The sequence below is a fragment of the Hevea brasiliensis genome, chromosome 6 (genome assembly GCF_030052815.1).
Source record: "Hevea brasiliensis isolate MT/VB/25A 57/8 chromosome 6, ASM3005281v1, whole genome shotgun sequence".
Taxonomy (NCBI): domain Eukaryota; kingdom Viridiplantae; phylum Streptophyta; class Magnoliopsida; order Malpighiales; family Euphorbiaceae; genus Hevea; species Hevea brasiliensis.
Genome location: NC_079498.1, coordinates 100666405 through 100691351, shown reverse-complemented (window position 1 = coordinate 100691351; position 24947 = coordinate 100666405). Strand labels below are relative to the sequence as shown.

The 24947-nt window shown below is 23.2% G+C and overlaps 2 protein-coding genes across 5 annotated transcripts; both read left to right on the top strand.

The window, feature by feature from the left end:
* Window positions 1-1084: 1084 nt before the first annotated feature.
* LOC131180871 (receptor-like protein 14) lies at window positions 1085-13621 on the top strand. 4 transcript variants are annotated; one of them, XM_058148825.1, is made up of 6 exons: window positions 1085-1552; window positions 2183-2338; window positions 4682-4756; window positions 8351-8488; window positions 9228-9302; window positions 13233-13621. In XM_058148825.1, exons 1-6 carry the CDS (start codon window positions 1126-1128, stop codon window positions 13457-13459), a joined length of 1098 nt encoding a protein of 365 aa, XP_058004808.1. In that variant the 5' UTR covers window positions 1085-1125; the 3' UTR covers window positions 13460-13621. The 4 variants fall into 4 exon arrangements, with proteins under 4 accessions (XP_058004808.1, XP_058004810.1, XP_058004812.1 ...); XM_058148827.1 differs by lacking the exon at window positions 13233-13621 and adding an exon at window positions 10926-11285 and having other exon boundaries at window positions 1086-1552; XM_058148829.1 differs by lacking the exons at window positions 4682-4756; window positions 13233-13621 and adding an exon at window positions 10926-11285 and having other exon boundaries at window positions 1086-1552.
* A 2057-nt stretch (window positions 13622-15678) lies between these two features.
* On the top strand, window positions 15679-22246 carry LOC131180869 (receptor-like protein 9a). The gene is made up of 3 exons (XM_058148823.1): window positions 15679-15864; window positions 17621-17692; window positions 19928-22246. The coding sequence occupies exons 1-3, from the start codon at window positions 15714-15716 to the stop codon at window positions 22036-22038; spliced, it is 2334 nt and encodes a 777-aa protein (XP_058004806.1). The 5' UTR covers window positions 15679-15713; the 3' UTR covers window positions 22039-22246.
* The last annotated feature ends 2701 nt before the right edge of the window (window positions 22247-24947 follow it).

The following is a 24947-nucleotide window of genomic DNA, read 5'->3' as shown; positions in this document are numbered from 1 at the left end:
TTTTAAAGATGATGTGAAATTTTATAACTTATTAATTAGTTTTACTTTTTCACATGAACATCAACAGTAGAAAAATTATATTCCAAATTAAAAAGCAGTAGAAAATTTATAAAATGGTGGACAATCCACTAAAAAATGAAAAAAAAAATGAGGTGAAAAAAATCTGAATAATCCGCTGAAATTATTTAAAATTAAAAATTTCTAAGTAAATTAAGAATAATAAAAATTTTAAATTTTTTCTAATTTTATTTTTATCTAAAGTTTAAAAATTTTCAGATTCTCACACCACTATTTAATTCCCTTGCCAAGGAATTTTGTGAATTAATTCCCTTGTCCCTGGTCAAGTAATAATAATAATAATAATAATAATAATAATAATAATAATAATAATAATAATAAAAGTGTTGTGTGAAAATAGTTTTGTGTAAAATGTGATTAAATTAATTTTAATATTTTTAAATTAATATATTTAAAGTGATATTTTTTTAAAGCAACTTTAACCGTAATTTCAAATAGATATGTAAATTCCATACTATTTATTATTTAATAACCGTAATTTATTATTATTATTTAATAATGAAAGTTATAAATTTATTATTAAATTTATTATTTAATATTATTTATTATTTATTATGTAAATTCCATACTATTTATTATTTATAACCGTAATAATGAAAGTTATTCCATACTATTTATTATTTATTATTATTATGTAGATTTTTGTGATAAAGATTTTTTTTTTTAATTTTTGAAAGGTAAGACCAAGTATTCATAGAGCATGTATGTGCAATGAATAATCTAAAAATTTATTTACAAATAACTCCTCAAAAATCCTAGTTGAAGATTCATGCATTGTGCAAGGAAATTTAATTACCTTGATGCGTGGTCAACAAGTAGAGAGCACAACCCGTCAAAGGGGATGGGCGACTTTTCTTGCAGTGGACGACGCGCTAAATTTCTTAACGTGTGGGAAGATAAATGGGTCCCTTTTGAGTGAGCTGTCTGTTTCAACAATGTTATAAAATTATAAATTTGAATTTTTATTAAAAAAAAAGGTCTTTATCATTATGTTATGGTAGACTACTAGTTATGAGTATAAGTAATTATAAGGGAGAGAAGTAGTGAATGGGAGCATCACATTTTCAAATGGAGTTGGCAAATTTAGCAAAGTGCTTATTATTGGGTTTCATGATCCTGTGGATTCAAATCCATAGAAGCAAAGGTTGCTTTGAAGCTGAGAGATTGGCACTCTTAAATTTTAAGAAATTTGTTGTATCAGATGGAGCTGATGCTAATCATCTTCTTTCTTCTTGGGTTGATGATTCAATGAGTGACTGTTGTAAATGGGAGCGTGTCACGTGTAATTCTACTACAAGTCACGTGATTGAGCTCTTCCTCAACAATACACGACAACTTGACATAGATAGCGAATCATTTTATTATGATGAATATATTTGGTTTATAAAGTTGTCAATGTTCCAGCAGTTGAAAGAGCTCAGAAATCTTAATTTATCCTACAATGGAATTGGTGGTTTTATTGATTATGATGAAGGTACATATCCTATGCTCTTCTATCTATATTATAATTTTTTTTATTTGTTTGCCAAATATACTATTTCAGTAAGTTATTGGGTGCACTTCTCTAAAAGATTTTGAAAGACTTTGCTCTATAATATATGTAGGTTTTGAAAGATAATCAAAATTGAAGAAATTAGAAGTCTTAGATCTTAGTGTTAATTATTTTAATAATAGAATCTTATCATCATTGAGTGTTCTTACATCACCTAAGACTTTGATTCTTAATTCATTTTGTACTCTTATATTACTTAAGACTTTGATTCTTAGTCACAATCAATAGAATAAAAGTTTCATTACATTGGGTACTCTTATATCAAAGTTGGACATCAGTTTCAATAGATTCAATAATAGTATCTTATCATTATTAGGTGCTTTTATATCACTTAAGACTTTAATTCTTTTTTTTTTTTATAAGATTAAAGTCTTATTCCTTCCCTAACAAAGATATGCTTTATTCAAAGGTTTATATATCATGATATTTCATAAATCTACAATCAATTTCATCTTTTCCCATGTATCTATGGGCATTACAAGCTATGTCAATTTCATCTCTACTCCAGTTAATTTTTTGTAGTGTAAAAAGGTGTATACTATATATGTGCAGGTTTTGAAAGATTATCAGAATTAAAGAAGCTAGAAACCTTGGACCTTAGTTATAATAATTTCAATGATAGCATCTTATCATCATTGGGTGCTCTTACATCACTTAAGTCTTTGATTCTTCATTATAATTGGATGGAAGGTTCCTTCCCTAGCAAAGGTATGTTTGATTCTTGGAATTGTTTTCTTCACACTTATTCTATCATAACATCCAACTAATAAATGGATTTTTCAAATGTTTTTGATAGAATAATTATATAGATTATGTATATTGTAAATTGCATATCTTTTTTCTTAGTGACATACAATTTTATGTTAAATGTGATGTATTCAAATAAAATATTAAGAAAAATAAAATATGAATCATAATTTTATTAAATAGTGAAGCAATAGATATTAATATTAAAGTTTATAATTTTTTTATTGTTATAAAATTTCAATTTGTTACAATTTAATCCCTAAAACATGCTTTTCTTGCAAATAATTAATGTCATTTAGTTAAATCTAGCATGAAATAAAAGTTAGTATATTATGAAAATTAAAACTGTTAGATTAAATTGTAATTTTGAGAAAAAAATGACTTATTAAGCCTTATTTTAATGATAATTGGACTTCTGTTAAACTCAAATTCAATGCAATTTCTAAAATATAATATAATTTATATGTAGCAGTGTTTTCTTATTTTGGTCACAGTCACGTAGTTATAACTTTACTTATAATTGATTAGTTACATAAGTCACTCTACCAGCTGGATTAGTTAGGGTGTGGTTACTTTTGTTAGCTGGCATACATATATCCCATAAAGTTAGTAGAAACAATTCAGTCACATGAATATAATTTTCTTGTACGTAGTTAATCTAACTTAATTCTAGCTACTTGAAATTTTGTTTTCTTGAGAAATTCAAAAACAGCATCTTGCCATCTTTTCTAGATGACTTATTGTAATTTTATCTCTAACATATGCATTTTTATTTTTCTTTTTTGCACAACTACATAGAAGCTTATTAATTAATTAATTATGTCTTGAAATAACATAGAAGTTATATGGTGTATAGGTTTTGAAAAATTAGAGGAGTTGGATATCAGTTACAATCGGTTCAATAATAGCATCTTATCATCATTGGGTGCTCTTACATCACTTAAGTCTTTGATTCTTGAAGATAATTGGATGGAAGGTTCCTTTCCTAGCAAAGGTATGTTTGATTCTTGGAATTGTTTTCTTCACACTTATTCTATCATAACATCCGACTAATAAATGGATTTTTCAAATGTTTTCGATAGATTAATTATATAGATTATATATATTGTAAATTGCATATGTTAAATGTGATATATTCAAATAAAATATTAAGATAAATAAAATATGAATCATAATTTTATTAAATAGTGCAGCAATAGAAATTAATATTAAAATTTATAATTTTTTTATTGTTATAAAATCTCAATTTGTTACAATTTAATCACTAAAACAAGCTTTTCTTGCAAATAATTAATGCCATTTAGTTAAATCTAACATGAAATAAAAGTTAGTATCTTATGAAAATTAAAACTGTTAGATTAAATTGTAATTTTGAGATATGATAAAATTTATATGTAGCAGTGTTTTCTTATTTTGATCACAGTCATATAGTTATAACTTTACTTATAATTGATTAGTTACAGAAGTCACTCTACTAGTTGGATTAGTTAGGGTGTGGTTACTGTTGTTAGCTGGCATACATATATACCATAAAGGTGTAAAAACAATTCAGTTACAATTTCTTTCTTTAGTCACATGAAAATAATTTTCTTGTAGGTAGTTAATCTAATTTAATTCCAGCTACTTGAAATTAAAGATTTTTTTTTTTTGAGAAATTCAAAAACAGTATCTTGTAATTTTTTCTAGAACTTGTTATAATTTCATCTTTAATATATGGATTTTTATTTTTCCTTTTTGCACAATTGCATAGAAGCTTATTTGTTAATCAATTATATCATGAAATAACATAAAAGCTATAAGATGTAGAGGTTTTGAAAGATTAGAGGAGTTGGATATTAGTGGCAATTTGTTCAATAGTACTAATCTTATCATCATTGGGTGCTCTTAAATCACTTAAGACTTTGATTGTTAGTGATATGTTTGATACAATGGTAGGTGCCGTCCCTATCCAAGGTATGTTTAATTTTTGGAATCTTTTTCTTCACACTTATTTTATCAGAACATCCAATTACTCTCACTTATTCTTATAAAAATAAATGGATTTTTCAAATTATTTTTGATAGTCTTACAAAATCACATATAACAAAAAAATCAATATGCAATTGTTTTAAGATTTATTATATAGATTATATATATTGTAAATTTGAAGAATTTACAAATTTTAGATCACTTCTAAAATAATTATTTTTCCAGAAATTTAAAAACAGTAACTTGCTATTTGTTGTAGATGATTTATTATAATTTCATTTCTAATATATACATTTTTATTTTTCTTTTTTTTTTTAACAACTACATGTGATTCAGAATTAAATAATTTGAAAAATTTGGAAACATTGGATCTGAGTCTCAATTATTTCAACGGCTCTCTCTCACTTGAAGGTAATTTCATATCCCATCTCATTTATTATTTTTATTGCTGGACATAAAATAAGTCAATTCATTTTTTAGAGCTACTATGTGTCCCCTTTAAAAAAATGCTTAACTTAACTGATGAATTTAAAAAATTTTCAAAGTGAGTTGAAATAATATTAAAATTATAAAATATTAATGACAAATAAAATAGATTAAAAATTTAACAACAAATAAACAAATAATTAATAAAGAAAATATTTATAATTAACCTCTATGAATTTATTTATTTTTTGAATATGTATAATTATTAATATTATTAAATATATTTTCTTTATATAAATAAAAATTTTCAAAAGTATGCTTTGTAAATCATTCTTTAGCTAAAAATTTCATATAGGTAATTTTTTTAGAAAAATATTAAAACTCTTAAAATTTCCTTCTTTCTTTTAGTTTTGTCTGAATGTACATCCTTTATATATGTATATGCATGAAGCATAGTTATTATTTATATATGAAATAATACAATAGTGAATCACATAAAAAAAATTAAGGAAAAGTTAAAAAAAAAAAAAATCATGTGGCTTCTTTGGACACTTTATGTTTGTGTTTCATTTTTTGTCAAAATTGTGTCTTGAGATTGTTTCCGTTAGCACAAATGGTTCAAATGACACTAACGGTGTTAAGCTGCTAACATAACATATTAAAATAATATATTGTAATAGAATGGGTCCCACAAACAAATAAAAATAAAAAAAATTAATTTAATTGGTTCAACAAATGATAAATAGAAATTAAATAACTTAAATTTACATTTTCTAAAATTATTTAAGTAAAATTATATTTTTTATTTTAATTGAATTTAAAAAGGAAAAGAAAGCGAAGAACATGTCCTTTCCCAATTCCCAAATCATGCATTTCTTAAATCCAATCATATAGCTGTGCAAACTCAAGCTTTTGATTCTCATTCTTAATTCCCAATCCTATATTCCTTAAACCCAAACACACAGTCATCATAACCATCTAGTCTTAAATCAATAATAGGGATATTCCTTTCACTACGTCCTTGACGCAAAGAATAAAGAAACATTCATAGGGTTCGTAAATATTGAATAAGTCTAACCGTTGCTAAATAATTAAACCAAATTAAAATTACACCTTAACTTATTATGCTGATGTCGTTTATGCTCAAAATATCTCATCCATCTTTATTTTCTCATTATTACCTTACCCATTCTAATCTTCTCAATTTTCTACAACACACAAGTGAAGATGAGTTATTTGAAATTTCTTCTCTGCAATTTATCCATTCTTGAAATAAATAGAAAAGCAATAGAAGATTAACACAAAAGATTTTGTGGGTTGGTTTTGATTCGGGGATTTTTGTGGATTTTGCTGTTTTGGGTTAGCCACAAGTTTTTTTGGATTCCAACTTCAATGTTGGCTTAGGAGATTTTGGGCTGGCTCATGCCTTTTGGGCTGGCTCATGCCTTAGAATGAGAAAATCTCCTATGCAAAGCTCAAAGGAATGCCTGGAATAATGGGCTACATTGTCCCTGGATGCTTTAATATTGGCAAAGCTACCTGTAAGCCCGATGTCTATGGATTCAGTGCGATGGTTCCTGTCTTTCTGAGGTGGTGTGAGGGCAATGACCTAGGACCAAGATTGCTAGCTTCCAGTTCCTATTGGAATGGGTGTGGTGGTTACATTGAGAAGGGTGCATGCTTGAGTACTAGGCAATTATTTCAGTGTGAAATTTCTAACACTCCTCCTTATAGTTGTCATTTAATAATTAATATTTTTATTATATACAAGTTAAAATATATAATTTTATAAATAGTTAAAAGTAACAACTCAATTCGAATTCTAATATCATATTAAATATAAAAAAAATATTAGACCCTTTTACGTTATATTTTTTCGACGTGAGATTTCTAATAATTATGGAGGTGGCTGATAAGAGGTTGGGCAATGACTGCATTTAGATTTTGTTTGTTTCTCAGGAAAAGAGTGAGAAAATATGAGAAAGGGGAAATGTCAAAGCTTGATTTTTTTCATTATTAAAAATCAATTTCTATTTTCTCTACAAAAAATTAATTTTTATTTTTATTTTCATTAAAAATTAAATAATTTTAATTATATGTGGAACTAATTAGATTAAAAATTATATTTTATTAAATATTTAATTCTACGTCAGTACCATATCAGCAGAGTTAATGTTGTTAAATAGTTTGGCTTAAAAATGCTAACGGTGACAAGCGCAAGGCACTATTTTGACAAAAAAATAAAACACAAGGATTTTTTTTTTTTTTGGGTACTTTTCTCAAAAGTTAAAGTGGGTTGATATATTTACACACATGAATTAATTGCTGTCTTATTTATTAGAAGCTATTTATTTTGTTTAGTTTTATAAATTAATTATTTTTATAAAAATAAATGGATTTTTCAAATTTTTTTGATAGTTTTACAAAATCACATATAAAATAAAAAATGATTTTCATGTTTTAAGCAATTATTTTAAGATTTATTATATAAATTATGTAATTGTAAATCTGATATATTTTCTTTTTTAATGACATATTTTTCAGTTAAATATGGTATAATTCAAAGAATATTATTAGATTAAATTGTAATTTTGAAAAAAAAATTGACTTTTTTTAATCACTAGGCAAATTTTAATTTAATAATAATTGAATTTCATTGTTGAATTTGAATTTGATACAATTTCGTCATAAAAATATAGTTAGTTGATCTCACTTATTATAATTTCATCTCTAATATATGTATATTTTTTAATTTTTGCATGCACAACTACATATGATTCATAATTAAATAATGTGAAAATTTTAGTTTTAAGATCCCTATTGGTGAATTGTCATTGCATTTAAAAAAGAATTATTTTTATAATAAATAAATGGTTTTTTTTTTCAGAAAATCGCATATAAATTTGAAACCTTATCTTCATTTTAAGAAATTGTTTTAAGATTAATTATATAGATTATGTATATTGTAAATTACATTTTCTTTAAGTGGACATATAATTTTATGTTAAATATGATATAATTCAAATAAAATATTAAGATAAATAAAATATGAATCATAATTTTATTAAATAGTGCAGCAATAGAAATTAATATTAAAATTTATAATTTTTATTATTGATATAAAATTTCATTTGGTTACAATTTAACACTAAAACATGCTTTTCTTGCAAATAATTAATGTCATTTAGTTATAACAGAACTTTCATAAGAAATCTAACATGAAATATAAGTTGGTGTATTATGAAAATTAAGATTGTTAGATTAAATTGTAATTTTAAGGAAAAAATGACTTTTTTTACGCATTAAGCATTATTTTAATGATAATTGAATTTCATGTTGAACTTCAATTTGATGCAATTTAGTCACAAAAATATTAATTTTCATACAGGTAGTTAGTCTCATATAATTCCGATTAATTAAAAATTTTTTTTGAGAAATTCAAAAACGGTATCTTACAATGTTTTCTAGATGACTTATTATAATTTCATCTCTAACATGTGCATTTTTTTTACACAACTACATAGGCTTATTAATAATTAATTATGTCATAAAATAACATGAAAGTTATATGGTGTACAGGTTTTGAAAGATTAGAAGATTTGGACATCAGTTACAATCGGTTCAATAATAGTATATTATCATCATTGGGTACTCTTACATCACTTAGGACTTTGAAAATTGGAGGGAATAGCATGGAAGGTTCCTTACCTATCCAAGGTTTGATTCTTAGAATTGTTTTCTTCACACTCATTCTTTTTATTGTATTTTTTTTGCTGTTGGTTCAAAATTAAGTAACTTGGAAAACTTGAAATCCTTATGTATAAGTGGCAACGGATTCAAAAACATCCTACAAATTTAAGGTGAACTTCAAATCTGGGTGAATTATATTTATTTATAAATTAATTATTTTGTAAACATAAATGAATTTTTCAAAATTCTTTTGATAGTTTTACAATATCACATACAAAAAAAAAAAATCTACATGTTTAAGCAACTGTTTTAAGATTTATTACATAGATTATGTATATTGTAAGTTTTTTATCTTTTCTTTTTTTAATGACATATAATTTTAAGTTAAATATGATATAATTCAGATAAAATTGTAATTTTAAGAAAAAAGTTTGAGTTTTTTTTTTAATCATTAGGCCTTATTTTGATGATAATTGAACTTCATATTGAACTTAAATTTTATAGAATTCAGTTAGGGAAATATAGTTCTTCACTTAATTTCAGCTGCATAAAATGAATGAACAAAACTATATAAAGTGACTAGTAAATAAAATTGTATGCTTTAAAATTATCAAATTTTAAGAATTTAAGTTTTAGATCACTTCTAAAATAGTTTTTTTAGAGAAATTTAAAAACAATAACTTACAATATTTTGTAGATGACTTATTATAATTTCATCTCTAATATATATCTTTTTGTTTTTTCTTTCACAACTATTCATGTTCAGAATTAAATAATCTGAAAAATTTAGAAATACTGGATATAAGTGGCAATTGGTTCAACGGTTTCCTCTCACTTGAAGGTAACTTCATATCTAATCTCATTTGTTATTTTTATTGTTAGACATAAAATAACTCAATTTATCTTTCAGAGCTGCCATGTGTCCCCTTTTAAAAAATACTTGACCTAGTGACGAATTCAAAAAAATTTCAAAGTGAGTTAAAATAATATTGAAATTATAAAATATTAACAATAAATAAAATCGATTAAAAATTTAACTATGCAATACTTTATGTAATTAATAAAGAAAATATATATAATTGACCTCTATGAATTTAATCTTTTCAATACGTATAATTATTAACATTTAAATATATTTTCTTTATAAAAATAAAAAATTTCAGCAGTATGGCTTGTAAATCACTCTTTAACTAATAACTGCATAGAGGTAAATAAAAAAAAAATATATTAAAACTCTTAATTTTTTTTTATTTTTATTAGAACATGCATCCTTTATATATATATGTGAATGTATAAAGCATAGTTATTAGTTATACATGGAATAATATAATAGTGAATAACATAAAAAAAAATAGTAATTTTGTATTTATATTTATTTTTTTTCACTTTGTTGTAGTTTTATCTCCTCACTTCTAAAAAAAATTATTATAGTTTTTTTGTATTTTTTGCAAGTATCAAAATTTATTTTATAAATTTGTTTTCTCTAATCTTAATTTTTTATAAATGTAATAAAACATAAAAAATGATAATTTGTGTTAAAATTTTAAGTTTTATTAGTTCTAATAATTAGGTAACTTGTTATAATTATTATCAGTTCTTGAAATTGTTAAATGTCCTATTATCAAAATATAGTTATTGTGATTTTTATGTATGGGTTTTTCTCGAAATTTATTTTTATTAGAATTGGGTAAATAATAGTTATTATATTTGGCCTCTAGAATTATTAAAAATTATGATATTTTAATTCTTATATTTTTTTAAAATTACATTTTTCTTTATTAAGCTGATAAGAAATAATATTTATAATTTCATCCTATTTGTTTTAATCTATTTCAATTTTAGAGTGGACAAAATGAGTTTTTAGTTTGATAGTTAAACAATTTCTCGAATATATTGTTGTCTTAAACTTCTATTTTAACAGTCAAAAAATTTTAAAATAAAAATTGTTGTTTTACTATATTGGATATTTTAGAAAGTAAGGGTAAATGAATTCTAATAACTATGAAATTATACTAAACATGAGTTTTATGAAATTCATATTTTAATATTGATTCTGATTGTACTAACACCACAAAGAGAATTGAACGTCAATTTCTTATTGAATTAAATTAGTAAAATATTTATTCTAATTTTGATTCTAAAATTTAAACTAAACAGGTTAAATTGTAATTTTGAGAAAAGAATGAATTTTTTTTAGTCATTAAGCCTTATTTATATAATAATAATTGAACTTCATGTTGAACTTAAATTTGATGCAATTTCTAAAGTATCATGTAATTTATGTGTAGTGGAGTTTTCTTATTTTGGTTACAGTCGTGTAGTTATAGTGTTACTTGTAACTGATTAGTTACAGAGGCACTCTATTGACTAGGTTAGTTAGAGTGTGGCTACTTAAAATTATTTTCTTTTTTTACAAATTCAAAAACAGTATCTTCCAATAACATAAAAGCTATATGGTGTTCAGGTTTTGAAAGATTAGAGGAGTTGGACATTAGTGGCAATTGGTTCAATAGTAGTATTTTATCATCATTGGGTACTCTTACATCACTTAAGACTTTGATTCTTAGTGATATGTATGCAATGGCAGGTTTCTTCCCTATCCAAGGTATGTTTGATTCTTGGAATTGTTTTCTTCACATTCATTCTATTAGAACATCCAATTATCTTGCACTCTATTGTTTGATTTAATTTAATTTAATTTAATTTTTATTTACTCTTGGTTAAAATTTAAGCAACTTGAAAATTTGAAATCCTTATATGTAAGTGGTAACGGATTCAATGTATCGTCCTACCAATATAAGGCAAACTTTAGATTTGGGTGAATTAGATTTACATTTATAAATTAATTATTTTTATAAAAATAAATGGATTTAAAAAAAAATTTTGATAGTTTTATAAGATCACGTATAAAACCATTTTTTTAATATTTATTATACAGATTACGTACATTTGTAAATGTCATATTTTTTTTCCTTTTTTAATGACATATAATTGTAAGTTAAATATGATACAATTAATTCAAATAAAACTGTTAGATTAAATTGTAATTTGATAAAAAAAATTACTTTTATTAATCATTAGTACTTATTTTAATGATTATTGAACTACATGTTAAACTTCAATTTGTTGGAATTTAAGTCACGCAAATATAATTTTTCCACTTAATTCCAACTACTTAAAATTAATGCGTATAACTCTATGGTATGAAATTATCAAATTTAAAAAATTTACAAGTTATAATTTAAAACAATAACATGCAATCTTTTGTAGATGACTTATTATATTTTCATCTCTAATTTATACCTTTTTATTTTTCTTTTTCCACAAATGCATATGTTTCAGAATTAAATAATTTAAAAATTTTGGAAATGCTGGATATAAGTTACAATCAATTCAATAGCTTTTTTCATCTCTAATTTATACCTTTTTATTTTTCACTTGTTATTTTTATTTTTGGACATAAAAAATGCTTGACTTCAATTCAGAAAATTTTTAAAAAAACATTATTATAGTTTTTTTGTATTTTTTGCAAGTATCAAAATTTATTTTATAAATTTGTTTTCTCTAATCTTAATTTTAATTTTTTTATAAATGTTATAAAACATAAAAAAAATGATAATTTGTGTTAAAATTTTAAGTTTTGTTATTTCTAATAATTAGTTAACTTGTTATAATTACCATCCATTCTTGAAATTCTTAAATGTCACATTATCAAAATATAGTTATTGTGATTTTTACGTATGGGTTTTTCTCGAAATTTATTTTTATTAGGATTGGGTTAATAACAGTTATTATATTTGGCTTCTAGAATTATTAAAAATTATGATATTTTAATTCTTATATTTTTTTAAATTACATTTTTCTTTATTAAGCTGACAAGAAATAATATTTATAATTTCATCCTATTTGTTTTAATCTATTTCAATTTTAGAGTGGACAAAATGAGTTTTTAGTTTGATAGTTAAACAATTTCTCGAATATATTGTTGTTTTAAACTTTTATTTTAACAGTCGAAAATAAAAAAAAAAAATGAAATTATACTAAACATGAGTTGTGAGAAATTCAATTAAATTTTATATTTTAATATTAATTCTGATTGCAGTAATGCCACAAAGAGAATTGAATATCAATTTCTTATTGAATTAAATTAGTAAAATATTTATTCCAATTTTGATTCTAAAATTTAAACTAAAAAGGTTTTTATAAAATTTTTTTTTAAAGTTTGCCCCCTTAATCTCAAGTCTTGGCTTTGTCACTGGATATAATTGTAATAAAGTCAATAATTTAAACTAAACATGTCTTTATACAATTTAATCACTAAAACATGCTTTTCTTGCAAATAATTAATGCCATTTAGTTATTACAGAACTTTCATAAAAATCTAACATGAAATATAAGTTAGTATATTATGAAAATTAAAACTAACAGATTAAATTGTAATTTTGAGAAAAGAATTACTTTTTTTACTCATTAAGCCTTATTTTAATAACAATAATTGAACTTCATGTTGAACTTTAATTTGATGCAATTTCTAAAGTATCATATATTTTAGAGGCACTCTATCAACTAGGTTAATTAGAGTGTGGCTACTTAAAATTATTTTCTTTTTTTACAAATTCAAAAACAGTATCTTCCAATCTTTTTTAGATGACTTGTTATAATTTCATCTTTAATCTATGCATTTTTACTTTTCTTGTGTGCACAATCACATAAAAGCTTATTAATTAATTAATTATATCCCAAAATAACATAAAAGTTATATGGTGTGCAGGTTTTGAAAAATTAGAGGAGTTAGACATCAGTTTGAATGGACTTAATAGTAGTATTTTATCATCATTGGGTACTCTTACATCACTTAAGACTTTGATTTTTCGTGGTATGCCTGATACAAAGGCAGGTTCCTTCTCTATGCAAGGTATGTTTGATTTTTGGAATTGTTTTCTTGGCACTCATTCTATTAGAACATCCAATTATCTTGCACTCTATTGTTTGATTTAATTTAATTTTTATTTACTCTTGGTTCAAAATTAAGCAACTTGAAAATTTGAAATCCTTATATGTAAGTGGTAACAGATTCAATGTATCGTCCTACCAATATAAGGCAAACTTTAGATTTGGGTGAATTATATTTGCATTTATAAATTAATTATTTTTATAAAAATAAATGGATTTATTTATTTTTTGGATAGTTTTATAAGATCACGTATAAAATAAAATAAAAATGATCTTCATGTTTAAACCATTGTTTTAAGATTTATTATACAGATTACGTATATTGTAAATTTCATTTTTTTTTCTTTTTTAATGACATATAATTGTAAGTTAAATATGATAAAATTAATTCAAATAAAACTGTTAGATTAAATTGTGATTTGACAAAAAAAAAACTTTTTTTTAATGATTAGTAATTATTTTAATGATTATTGAACTTCTTGTTAAACTTCATATAATTTTTCCACTTAAAATTAATGAGAAAAACTGTATAGTATGAAATTATCAAATTTGAAGAATTTACAAGTTATAATTTAAAACAGTAACTTGCAATCTTTTGTATATAACTTATTATATTTTCATCTCTAATATATGTCTTTTTATTTTTCTTTTTTTATAACAGCATATGTTTCAGAATTAAATAATTTTAAAATTTTAGAAATGCTGGATATAAGTTACAATTGATTCAATGGCTCCTTCTCATTTGAAGGTAACTTCATATCCTATCTCATTTGTTATTTTTATTTTTATATATAAAAAATGCTTGACTTCAATTAAGAAATTTTTTAAAATAGATCAAAATAAAATTACAGAAAATATTTGTAATTGGCTTCTATGAATTTAATTTTTTGAATGCGTATAATTATTAACATTGTTAAAAAAATATTTTCTTTATATAAATAATAATTTAATAATTGCATGTAGGTAATTTTTTAAAAAATATTAAAACTCTTAAATTTTTCTTTTTTTTTTTTTATCATAATGTATATCCTTAATACTTTTTATTGACTTTGAGAATTCATTATTGTCTTACTTATTAGTAGCTATTTATTTTTTTTAAGATTATTGTACGAATTATTATATTATTTTGGCAATTTCTTTTTTATTACTTTGTTTGAACTTTGAGTCAATATTACATTATGCTGCGGAGGTTTTGAAAAATTATCAAATTTCTTCAAAACAGTTTTTCTTTTTTAGAAATTCAAAAACAGTAACTTGCAATCTTTTATGAATGACTTATATTATAATTTCATCTCTAATATATATTTTTTTATTTTATTTTTTTTTCATGCACAACTACATTTGATTCATAATTAAATAATATGATAAATTTGGAAATATTGAATTTGAGTTACAATCAATTCAAGGGCTCCCTCACAAAAGGTAACTTCATATCTTATCTCAATTGTTATTTTTATTTGGTTAGATACAAAATAAGCCGATCCATATTTTAGAGGTATCATGTGGTCCCCTTCTTAAACAACCTTGACTTACCTCATTAACGAATTCATAAATTTTTTAAGTGTGTCAAAATAATGTATATTCAAATTATAAAATATTAACAACAAATAATATAGATTAAAAATTTAACCCTATAATACTTTATGTAATTATTAGAAAGTAATTGAATATATTAGAAAGTAAGAGTAAATGAATTTTAATAACTATAAAATTATACTAAACATGAGTTATACGAAAGTTAATTGAATTTCATATTTTAATATTGAATCTGATTGTAGTAACGCCACAAAGAGAATTGAATGTCCATTTCTTATTAAATTAAATTAATAAAATATTTATTCCAATTTTGATTCCAAAATTTAAACTAAACTGGTCTTTATACAAATTTTTTTTTTTAAGTTTGCCCCCTTAATCTCAAATCTTGGCTTCGTCACTGGGTATAATGCTAATAAAGTTAATAATTTAAAACTATTAGATTAAATTATAATTTGACAAAAAAAATTTTCTTTTTTTAATCATTAGTCTTTATTTTAATGATTATTGAACTTCATGTTAAACTTCAATTTGGTGAAATTTAATCACGCAAATATAATTTTTTCACTTAATTCCAACGACTTAAAATTAATAAGCAAAACTATATAGAGTGACTTGTATAACTGAAACTCTATAGTGTGAAATACTGACTTGTACTTATTTTGTAGATGATTTATTATATTTTCATCTCCAATTAATTAATTTTTTTTACACAACTACATAGGCTTATTAATAATTAATTATGTCCTAAATTAACATAAAAGTTATGTGGTGTACAGGCTTTGAAAGATTAGAGGATTTGGACATCAGTGATAATTGGTTCAATGAAAGTATATTATCATCATTGGGTGCTCTTACATCACTTAGGACTTTGAAAATTGGAGGGAATCGGATGGAAGGTTCCTTCCCTATCCAAGGTTTGATTCTTGGAATTGTTTTCTTCACACTTAATTCTTTTTATTATATTTTTTCGCTCTTGGTTCAAAATTAAGTAACTTGGAAAATTTGAAATCCTTATATATAAGTGGCAACGGATTCAATAACATCCTACCAATTTAAGATGAACTTCAAATCTGGGTAAATTATATTTATTTATAAATTAATTACTTTGTAAACATAAATAGATTTAAAATTTTTTTTTGATAGTTTTACAATATCACATATAAAATAATAAAAAAAAAATCTACATGTTTAAGCAATTGTTTTAAGATTTATTACATAGATTATGTATATTGTAAGTTTTTTATCTTTTCTTTTTTTAATGACATATACTTTTAAGTTAAATATGATATAATTCAGATAAAATTGTAATTTTAAGAAAAAAGTTTGAGCTTTTTTTTAATCATTAGGCCTTATTTTGATGATAATTGAACTTCATATTGAACTTAAATTTTATAGAATTCAGTCATGGAAATATAGTTCTTCACTTAATTTCAGCTGCATAAAATGAATGAACAAAACTATATAAAGTGACTAGTAAATGAAATTGTATGCTTTAAAATTATCAAATTTGAAGAATTTAAGTTTTAGATCACTTCTAAAATAGTTTTTTTAGAGAAATTTAAAAATAGTAACTTACAATATTTTGTAGATGACTTATTATAATTTCATCTCTAATATATATCTTTTTATTTTTTCTTTCACAACCATTCATGTTCAGAATTAAATAATCTGAAAAATTTGGAAATACTGGATATAAGTCGCAACGGATTCAACGGTTCCCTCTCACTTGAAGGTAACTTCATATCTAATCTCATTTGTTATTTTTATTGTTAGACATAAAATAACCCAATTTATCTTTTAGAGCTGCCATGTGTCCCCTTCTAAAAAATGCTTGACTTAGCGACGAATTCAAAAAATTTTCAAAGTGAGTTAAAATAATATTGAAATTATAAAATATTAACAATAAATAAAATCGATTAAAAATTTAACTATGCAATACTTTATGTAATTAATAAAGAAAAAATATATAATTGACCTCTATGAATTTATTTTTTTTTTTGAATATGTATAATTATTAACATTTAAATATATTTTCTTTATAACAATAAAAAATTTCAGCAGTATGGTTTGTAAATCACTCTTTAACTAATAACTGCATAGAGGTAAATTTAAAAAAAAAAAAAATTAAAACTCTTAATTTTTTTTTATTTTTATTAGAACGTGCATCCTTTATATATATATATATATATTTTTGAATGCGTATAATTATTAACATTGTTAAAAAAATATTTTCTTTATATAAATAAAAATTTTCAGAAGTATGCATTTTAAATCAGTCTTTTAACTAATAATTGCATGTGGGTAATTTTTAAAAAAATATTAAAACTCTTAAATTTTTCTTTTTTTTTTTAATCATAATGTATATCCTTAATACTTTTTATTGACTTTGAGAATTCATCACTGTCTTACTTATTAGTAGCTATTTATTTTTTTATTTGATTATTGTATGAATTATTATATTATTTTGGCAATTTCTTTTTTATTACTTTGTTTGAACTTTGAGTCAATATTACATTATGCTGCGGAGGTTTTGAAAAATTATCAAATTTCTTCAAAACAGTTTCTTTTTTTTCTAGAAATTCAAAAACAGTAACTTGCAATCTTTTATAAATGACTTATATTATAATTTCATCTCTAATATATATTTTTTTATTTTATCATATGATTCAGAATTAAATAATCTGACAAATTTGGAAATATTGGATTTGAGTTATAATCAATTCAACGGCTCTCTCTCAAAAGGTAACTTCATATCTTATCTTAATTGTTATTTTTATTTGGTTGGATACAAAATAAGCCAATCCGTATTTTAGAGGTATCGTGTGGTCCCTTCTTAAACAACCTTGACTTACCTCATTGACGAATTCATAAATTTTTTAAGTGTGTCAAAATAATGTATATTAAAATTATAAAATATTAACAATAAATAATATAGATTAAAAATTTAACCCTATAATACTTTATGTAATTACTAAAGAAATATTTTACGGTACAATGCAAATATTTTAACATAATTATTCTTAAAAACTTAATAATATGCGATACATAAGAAAGATAAAAAAAATTATATTTACTGCATTATATATATATATATATATGGAGGAACAAATAGAATAACTGGTGTTTTTAGCGCACTTCAAAATTTAACTTGTAAATTATATTTTTTATTAAATAATAATTTAAAAATAAACAAATTATGTTATTTTATATCAATATTAAATGATATAATACTAGGTTTAAAGGAAAAGGATTTATTTTTTAATCAGATAAATTATTATTATTATTATTATCTTTCTTGAAATATGCAATTACAATATTGTTTTTATATATAAATATTCATAATTAAACATAATAAAATAAATAGAATTCAAATAAAATTTGTATACTAGTGACTTAAAAGATTTCATTATTATGATTATTAAAAAATATAATTTTTGAAATTTAATATAAAAAAGAAGTTATGAAATTAATAAATATTTATAATTTCATTAAATAATAAAATTAAATTAAATTATTAAATAATAGTAACTGCGTGTAATACCGCTAACTTATTATGTATTATTAGATTGAATCAAAGATTTAACTATGTAATAATATATATATGACATTTGATTGAAATTTAACTAAATTTTTTTTAATTAACTTTTATTCACATTAACTTTACAAATATTACAAAATAAAATTAAAAAAATCATGTCATAGTTAAATTGAGGTTTCCTTCCTTTTTCTAAAAACTCTTTTCTTTTGTCATTTTTATTATTATCTTTCTGCTAATCTCCTTATGATTCTTAACCTTCATGAATTTTTTTTTTCTTTTAAATTGAATATAATACTTTACAATTACATTAGAAATAATTTAAGAAAATCAATTATTAAAATAAAAATAGGTTTTCACTTCAAGAAAGAAACTTGAAAAATCATAATATTTTTATTAAAAAATATATAATAAAATCGTGAAAATTATAATTATATACTATTCACTCCATTCTGTCATTACTTTGTCCTTTTTAAAATTAAAAGATAACACTAAAAATTATATAATTTTATGATCACATTATAGTTTTTTTTTTTATTATTGAATTTTATGTATAAACTTATTGTTTAAAAGTTTCATTATTAATGTAAAATATAATATCATGCATGCTTACTCAGAAAGGAAGAATATTAGCAAATAGAAATATCAAAAGAACATATAAAAATAAACACTTAATTTATAATTAGCTAGGTGAATTAAAAAATACACAACTAAATATTATATACAAATATTAAATATATTTTCAATTAATGATATCATATAAAAAAAAGATTAATCTGCACATTATATGGGCTAGCATCTAGTTAAATATATTCTGGGTTACCAAATTGATTAGTTAAAATTTTTTATTTTCTTTTAATTTTATCAATATTAATTTAATTAACATATTAATATTGTTAACAATTTTAATCCATTTATAAAACTTATATAACTATATCAATTAATAAATAAAAATATTACTTTCATTTATTTTAATTTAATAGTTAATAAAATATTTTTCTTGAAGAAATTTTCTTAATTTTTGTAATAATTAAGCAATAAAAATATTAATTTAAAAAAAGAAACATTTATAAAAAAAATAATAATGCATGCTTTTTACCATAATTAGTAAATGGTGAAAATTATATTTATCTTTTACGAAAATAGTTTTTTTAGGTTATATATACGTAAAAATTAAAAATTATATAAAAATATTTAAATATATTTTCAATGATGTCATTTATAAAATAATATTAATCCGTGCATTATACAGGCTAACGTCTAGTTAAACATATTCTGGGTACCAAACTGATTAATTTAGCCTTCAAATTTTTTTTTGTTAAAAAAAAAATCCTACATTCTGACTTTATAAAATTTATCCATACTATTGAAAAATTATGGTTGATTCGCAAAATTGACTTAATATTCCAACATTTTATTGGCTTAATATTTTCCTATTGTAGGATTATGCAAATTCAAAAGTCTCGTTGAGTTGGGTCTCGGAGGAAATCAATTTTCTGGCCCTCTTCCGGAATGTATTGGCAACTTGACCAACCTCCAAGTTCTTGATCTGTCATTCAATCAGTTGAGTGGCAACTTTCAATCTGTTGTTTCTAAACTCACATCCCTCAAGTATTTGCTTCTTTCTGGTAATGAGTTTGAAGGCTTATTCTCATTTAGCGCTTTGGCTAATCACTCTAAGCTTGAAGTGTTTCTACTCTCTTCGGGAAGTAGGAGGTTAGAATTGGAAACAGAAAATCCTACATGGTTTCCTACATTTCAACTCAAGTACGTTGACTTGTCCAATTGCAACTTAAATGTGAGAACTAGAGCAATTCCTAGCTTTCTTCTCTACCAATATGACATACGCTTCATTGATCTCTCTCACAATATGCTGTTTGGGACGTTCCCCTCTTGGATCTTACAAAATAACTCCAAGTTACAAGTTATGAATTTGATGAACAACTCATTTACGGGAACTTTTCATCTACCAAATTACAAGCATGATTTGCTTAAGTTTGATATTTCGAGCAACAACTTCACTGGTGTGCTGCCTAAGGAGTTTGGTTTGGTCCTCTCAAATCTACTCTATATAAACATGTCAAGAAATAATTTCAACGGTAATGTTCCTTCTTCAATTAGTGAGATACGAAGACTACATACTCTGGATTTATCCCATAATAAATTCTCAGGAGAGTTGCCAGGAAGTCTGTTTGCAAATTGTACCTTTGATTGTACATTGATTCTGTCAAACAATAATCTTCAGGGGAACATTTTTCCTCAAAATATGAATTTGAGAAGCTTGATGACATTGGATATGAAAAACAACAACTTCAGTGCGATGATAGGCGTAGACTTCTTGGACAGATCCGACCTATCTTTTTTGGACATATCCAATAATAAGGTATCAGGTCCATTTCCCAGACAACTATGTAATATGAGTAGTCTTGAATTTTTAGACCTCTCAGAAAATAGGTTATATGGGCCTATGCCTTCTTGCTTCAATGCTTCATCATTGCGCTTCTTGTTTTTACAAAAGAACAGTCTAAATGGATCCATACCCCATGTGCTTCGTAGAAGTCCTAATTTAGTGGCACTTGATCTGACGGATAATAGTTTTTCTGGAAATATTCCATCTTGGATCAGTCAGCTCTCCCAATTGCGTGTGCTTTTATTGGGAGGTAATGAATTGCATGGCAGTATTCCTAATCAGTTGTGTGAATCAAGAAATGTGAGTATCATGGATCTTTCAAGTAATTTACTTTCAGGTTCCATACCTTCATGCTTTAATAACATATCTTTTGGGAATAATATATCATTTAGGATGATGGGAGTCAATTATTTTTACTTTATGAACAATGGAATTGAAGTCAATTGTGCTCCAAGTGATGCCACAATTTACTTGTATCTACCTTGTGTATCTTGGAATTCTTTAGAAGATGTGGAAGTGGAATTTGTAATGAAATATAGATACAACTCTTATAGGGGTGATATTATCAACTTGATGGCAGGAATAGATTTATCATGTAATGAGTTAAGTGGTAGAATTCCTCAAGAAATTGGAGACCTGCATGGAATTCGGTCATTGAATTTGTCTAACAATCACTTAACAGGATCTATACCAGTCAGTTTTTCAAATTTAAGGAATTTAGAAAGCCTAGATCTTGACAACAACAGTTTGAATGGTGAAATTCCTAGTGAACTAGTTATGCTGACCTTTTTGGAAACTTTTAATGTTTCATACAACAATTTCTCTGGTAGAGTTCTTGATAAAGGACAATTTGGGACTTTTGATAAAAATAGTTACAAAGGTAACCCCGGCCTTTGTGGACCACTCATTCATCGGAGCTGCAGTACTGATGAAACTCCACCACCATCACTATCTATTGATGTAGAAGAGGAAGATGAAGGTGGTATTGATATGGTGTGGTTCTATTCGAGTTTCTGTGCATCCTATGTCACAATTTTATTGGTGTTGGTAGCAATCCTCTGCAACAACAGGCATTGGTGCATGTTATGGTTTAACTTGGTTGATATTTGTATTAATTCAATTTCGGTTTGGCTCAACCAATAATATGTCTAGTGTCTCTGCAAAAATGTAGGCTTGTGCTAGTGCTTGAAGAACATGAGAGCTCCATTGATATGAATATTATTGGTATGTGTTAGTCATTGTAATAATTGAAATTTGGATTTCATTTCCATTGCCAAAAGCAAGATGTAAGATGCGTCAGCATCATTTTAACGTGCTCTTTAAATTTACTTTTATATTTTTATTATATTAATTCAGCTGTGTTTTTTTTATTAATTGTTATCATCTTCATATAATATTTCTTTCTCATTATTTAAAATATTAAATTTTCTATAATAATATTAAGGCACTAAAGTAGGCCTTTCCTTATTACTAGTAAATAAACATGAAAATGAAAGTAGGTAAAGTATGTTTTATGTAGAATTAAACAGCTACATCTAACGGCAGAAACAGCCAGTGGAAAGGGAATTCATTTTCCAAGGCCTAAATCCAAGTTGTAAAAAATTGGCCGCATTCTAAAATTATAACTGTAGTTTAAATCTTGTTTATTTATTTAATATTATTTATAAATCACAAATATTTTTTTAAAAGAAACTTTTAAACCTCGATGTAAGAAAAACAAAGAAATGCTTCCTTGAGACTGAGCGTCTTTTATTTATTTATTGTATCCCTTTGGTTCTAGGCTTGTAATTTTGTTCCCTCCAGAGTTGCATTTAAATTATACAAGCATAAAAACCCCTCCGCGTGATGCTGCGATATTTTTTTATTTTATTTTATTATATTAATGTAATTAATAAATAAAATATTTATATTAAAAATATATTAAATTTTGTTTTATAATAATATAAAATATTACATTTATATCTTGTAAATAAAATTATTATCTATTGATAGTTAATAATATTTAATATAAATTTAAATAAAATTAAAATTGAATCATTACATATATTATGTATTGGTTATTTATGCATATTATAATTTAAGACCAATTAATATTAATAATATATTATTTAATGTTTACTTATTATAATAAATTGAATAAAGTATAGTTTGATAATAGAAAATATTTAACCATAGAGTCTAGTAATAAAAGAAGATAATAATAACATTTGTTAAAAAAGTGAATTGATTAATCTATCTAAAAAAGGCATAACATTATTTTTTTGGTAATTGATCAAGTATTTAAAAGTAAAATATATTAACATTGTTTTTAAAAATTTTTAGTTATTAAAAATTAAGTTAAATATATTGCGATTAAATTAGATTTTAAGAGCAAAGTAAGTTTAAGTATTTATTATTTATAAATTAAATTTGAACAATTTAATAGATTAACAACTCTAAATATATGTTATTTTAAAGAAAAAAACTCTAAATAAATTTTATAAAAAAAAGTCTATAGACATATATTTTTTTTAATATTTTTTAGATAATAATAATAATAATAATAATAATAATAATAATAATAATAATAATAATAATAATAATAATAATCAAAATCTTGCTCTTTTCAAGCAGTGTTTATGGAGAAAAAAAATTTAAAAAGCATAATAAATATTATTAAAATAAATAAATAATTTATTATTATTATATTTTTTTATATTTATGTGAAGGTCTTATATTTACTTAATATAACATTAAATTAGAAAATAAAATTCATTTTATCATAAAATAAATTATTTTAATATTAGTTAAATAAAAATAATAATGATTAAAATAAATTTAATAATTAAATAATTGGAAAAATAATTAAAAAGAAAATAATATAAAAAATAATAAAAAAATAATTCACTGTTCCTGATTAAATAATTGAAAAATAATAAAAAAGAAAATAATATAAAAAATAATAAAAAATAAATTTAATAATTAAATAATGGAAAAAAATAATTAAAAAGAAAATAATATAAAAATAATAAAAAAACAATTCACTGTTCCTATTAAATTTAATAATTGAAAAAATAATTACAAAGAAAATAATATAAAAATAATAAAAAAATAATTCACTGTTCCTATTAAATTAAATAATTGAAAAAATAATTAAAAAGAAAATAATATAAAAAATAATAAAAAAATAATTCACTGTTCCTCTTAAATTAAATAATTGAAAAATAATAAAAAAATAATATAAAAAATCATAAAAAATACACTGTTAAATAATTGAAAAAATAATTAAAAAGAAAATAATATAAAAATAATAAAATAAAAATTTACTGTTCCTACTAAATTAAATAATTAAAAAAATATATAAAAAATAAAAAAATTCACTGTTCTTTAGGAACAGTGAAAAAGTTGGCCGGCTGTTTTAAAAAAATAATATAAAAAATAAAAAAATTCACTGTTCCTAAGGAACAGTGAAAAAGTTGGCTGTCTTAGTTATATATAATAATTGGATAATACATGTTAAATTTCTCCTAAAATTTATTAATAAAATATTTTTCTTATCGGAAAAAAAAAACTTTATTACATTTTTTTAATTTGCTCTCTAAATATGCGGCTTGAAAAGTCACGTTGAGTTGGATCTCCATTAGAATCAATTTTCTGGCCTTCTTCCAGAATGTATTGGCAACTTGACCAACCTTCAAGAGTCATCGTCCCAATGTAATAGTTGTCCTATTAATGAGATTGTACAGATTGGTGAGGTGGACGTTGTAGATGCTGGCCGCGAAGAAAGTGTGGCTCTTTCTCCTAGCGATGGCAGGCGCCACTGCCTTTTGTCAACTCCCAATCCGAGGATCCCCTTGCATCTTGTGTTTTTCACTAAAAAGATGTAATAAAAACAAAATTTTATAAAAAAAAATGGGTTTAAAATTAATTATTAAAAAAAATGAATTATGTTAAATTGAATGAATTGAGTGCGAAACACTAATTATAATAGCGTTTTTAAGATTTAAATGCTATTTATAATAGTGTCCGCATCAAAAATTTTAAAAAAAAGCTAGACGCTATTTAAAATAGCG

Coding starts and splice junctions, on each gene's coding strand:
- LOC131180869 (XM_058148823.1), top strand. CDS start 15,714: ATGTGGTGTACAGGCTTTGAAAGATTAGAGGATTTGGACATCAGTGAT. Junction 15,865..17,620: donor AGGTTCCTTCCCTATCCAAG/GTTTGATTCTTG, acceptor CATATGATTCAG/AATTAAATAATCTGACAAAT. Junction 17,693..19,927: donor CAACGGCTCTCTCTCAAAAG/GTAACTTCATAT, acceptor TTCCTATTGTAG/GATTATGCAAATTCAAAAGT.
- LOC131180871 (XM_058148825.1), top strand. CDS start 1,126: ATGGGAGCATCACATTTTCAAATGGAGTTGGCAAATTTAGCAAAGTGC. Junction 2,339..4,681: donor AGGTTCCTTCCCTAGCAAAG/GTATGTTTGATT, acceptor CATGTGATTCAG/AATTAAATAATTTGAAAAAT. Junction 8,489..9,227: donor AGGTTCCTTACCTATCCAAG/GTTTGATTCTTA, acceptor ATTCATGTTCAG/AATTAAATAATCTGAAAAAT.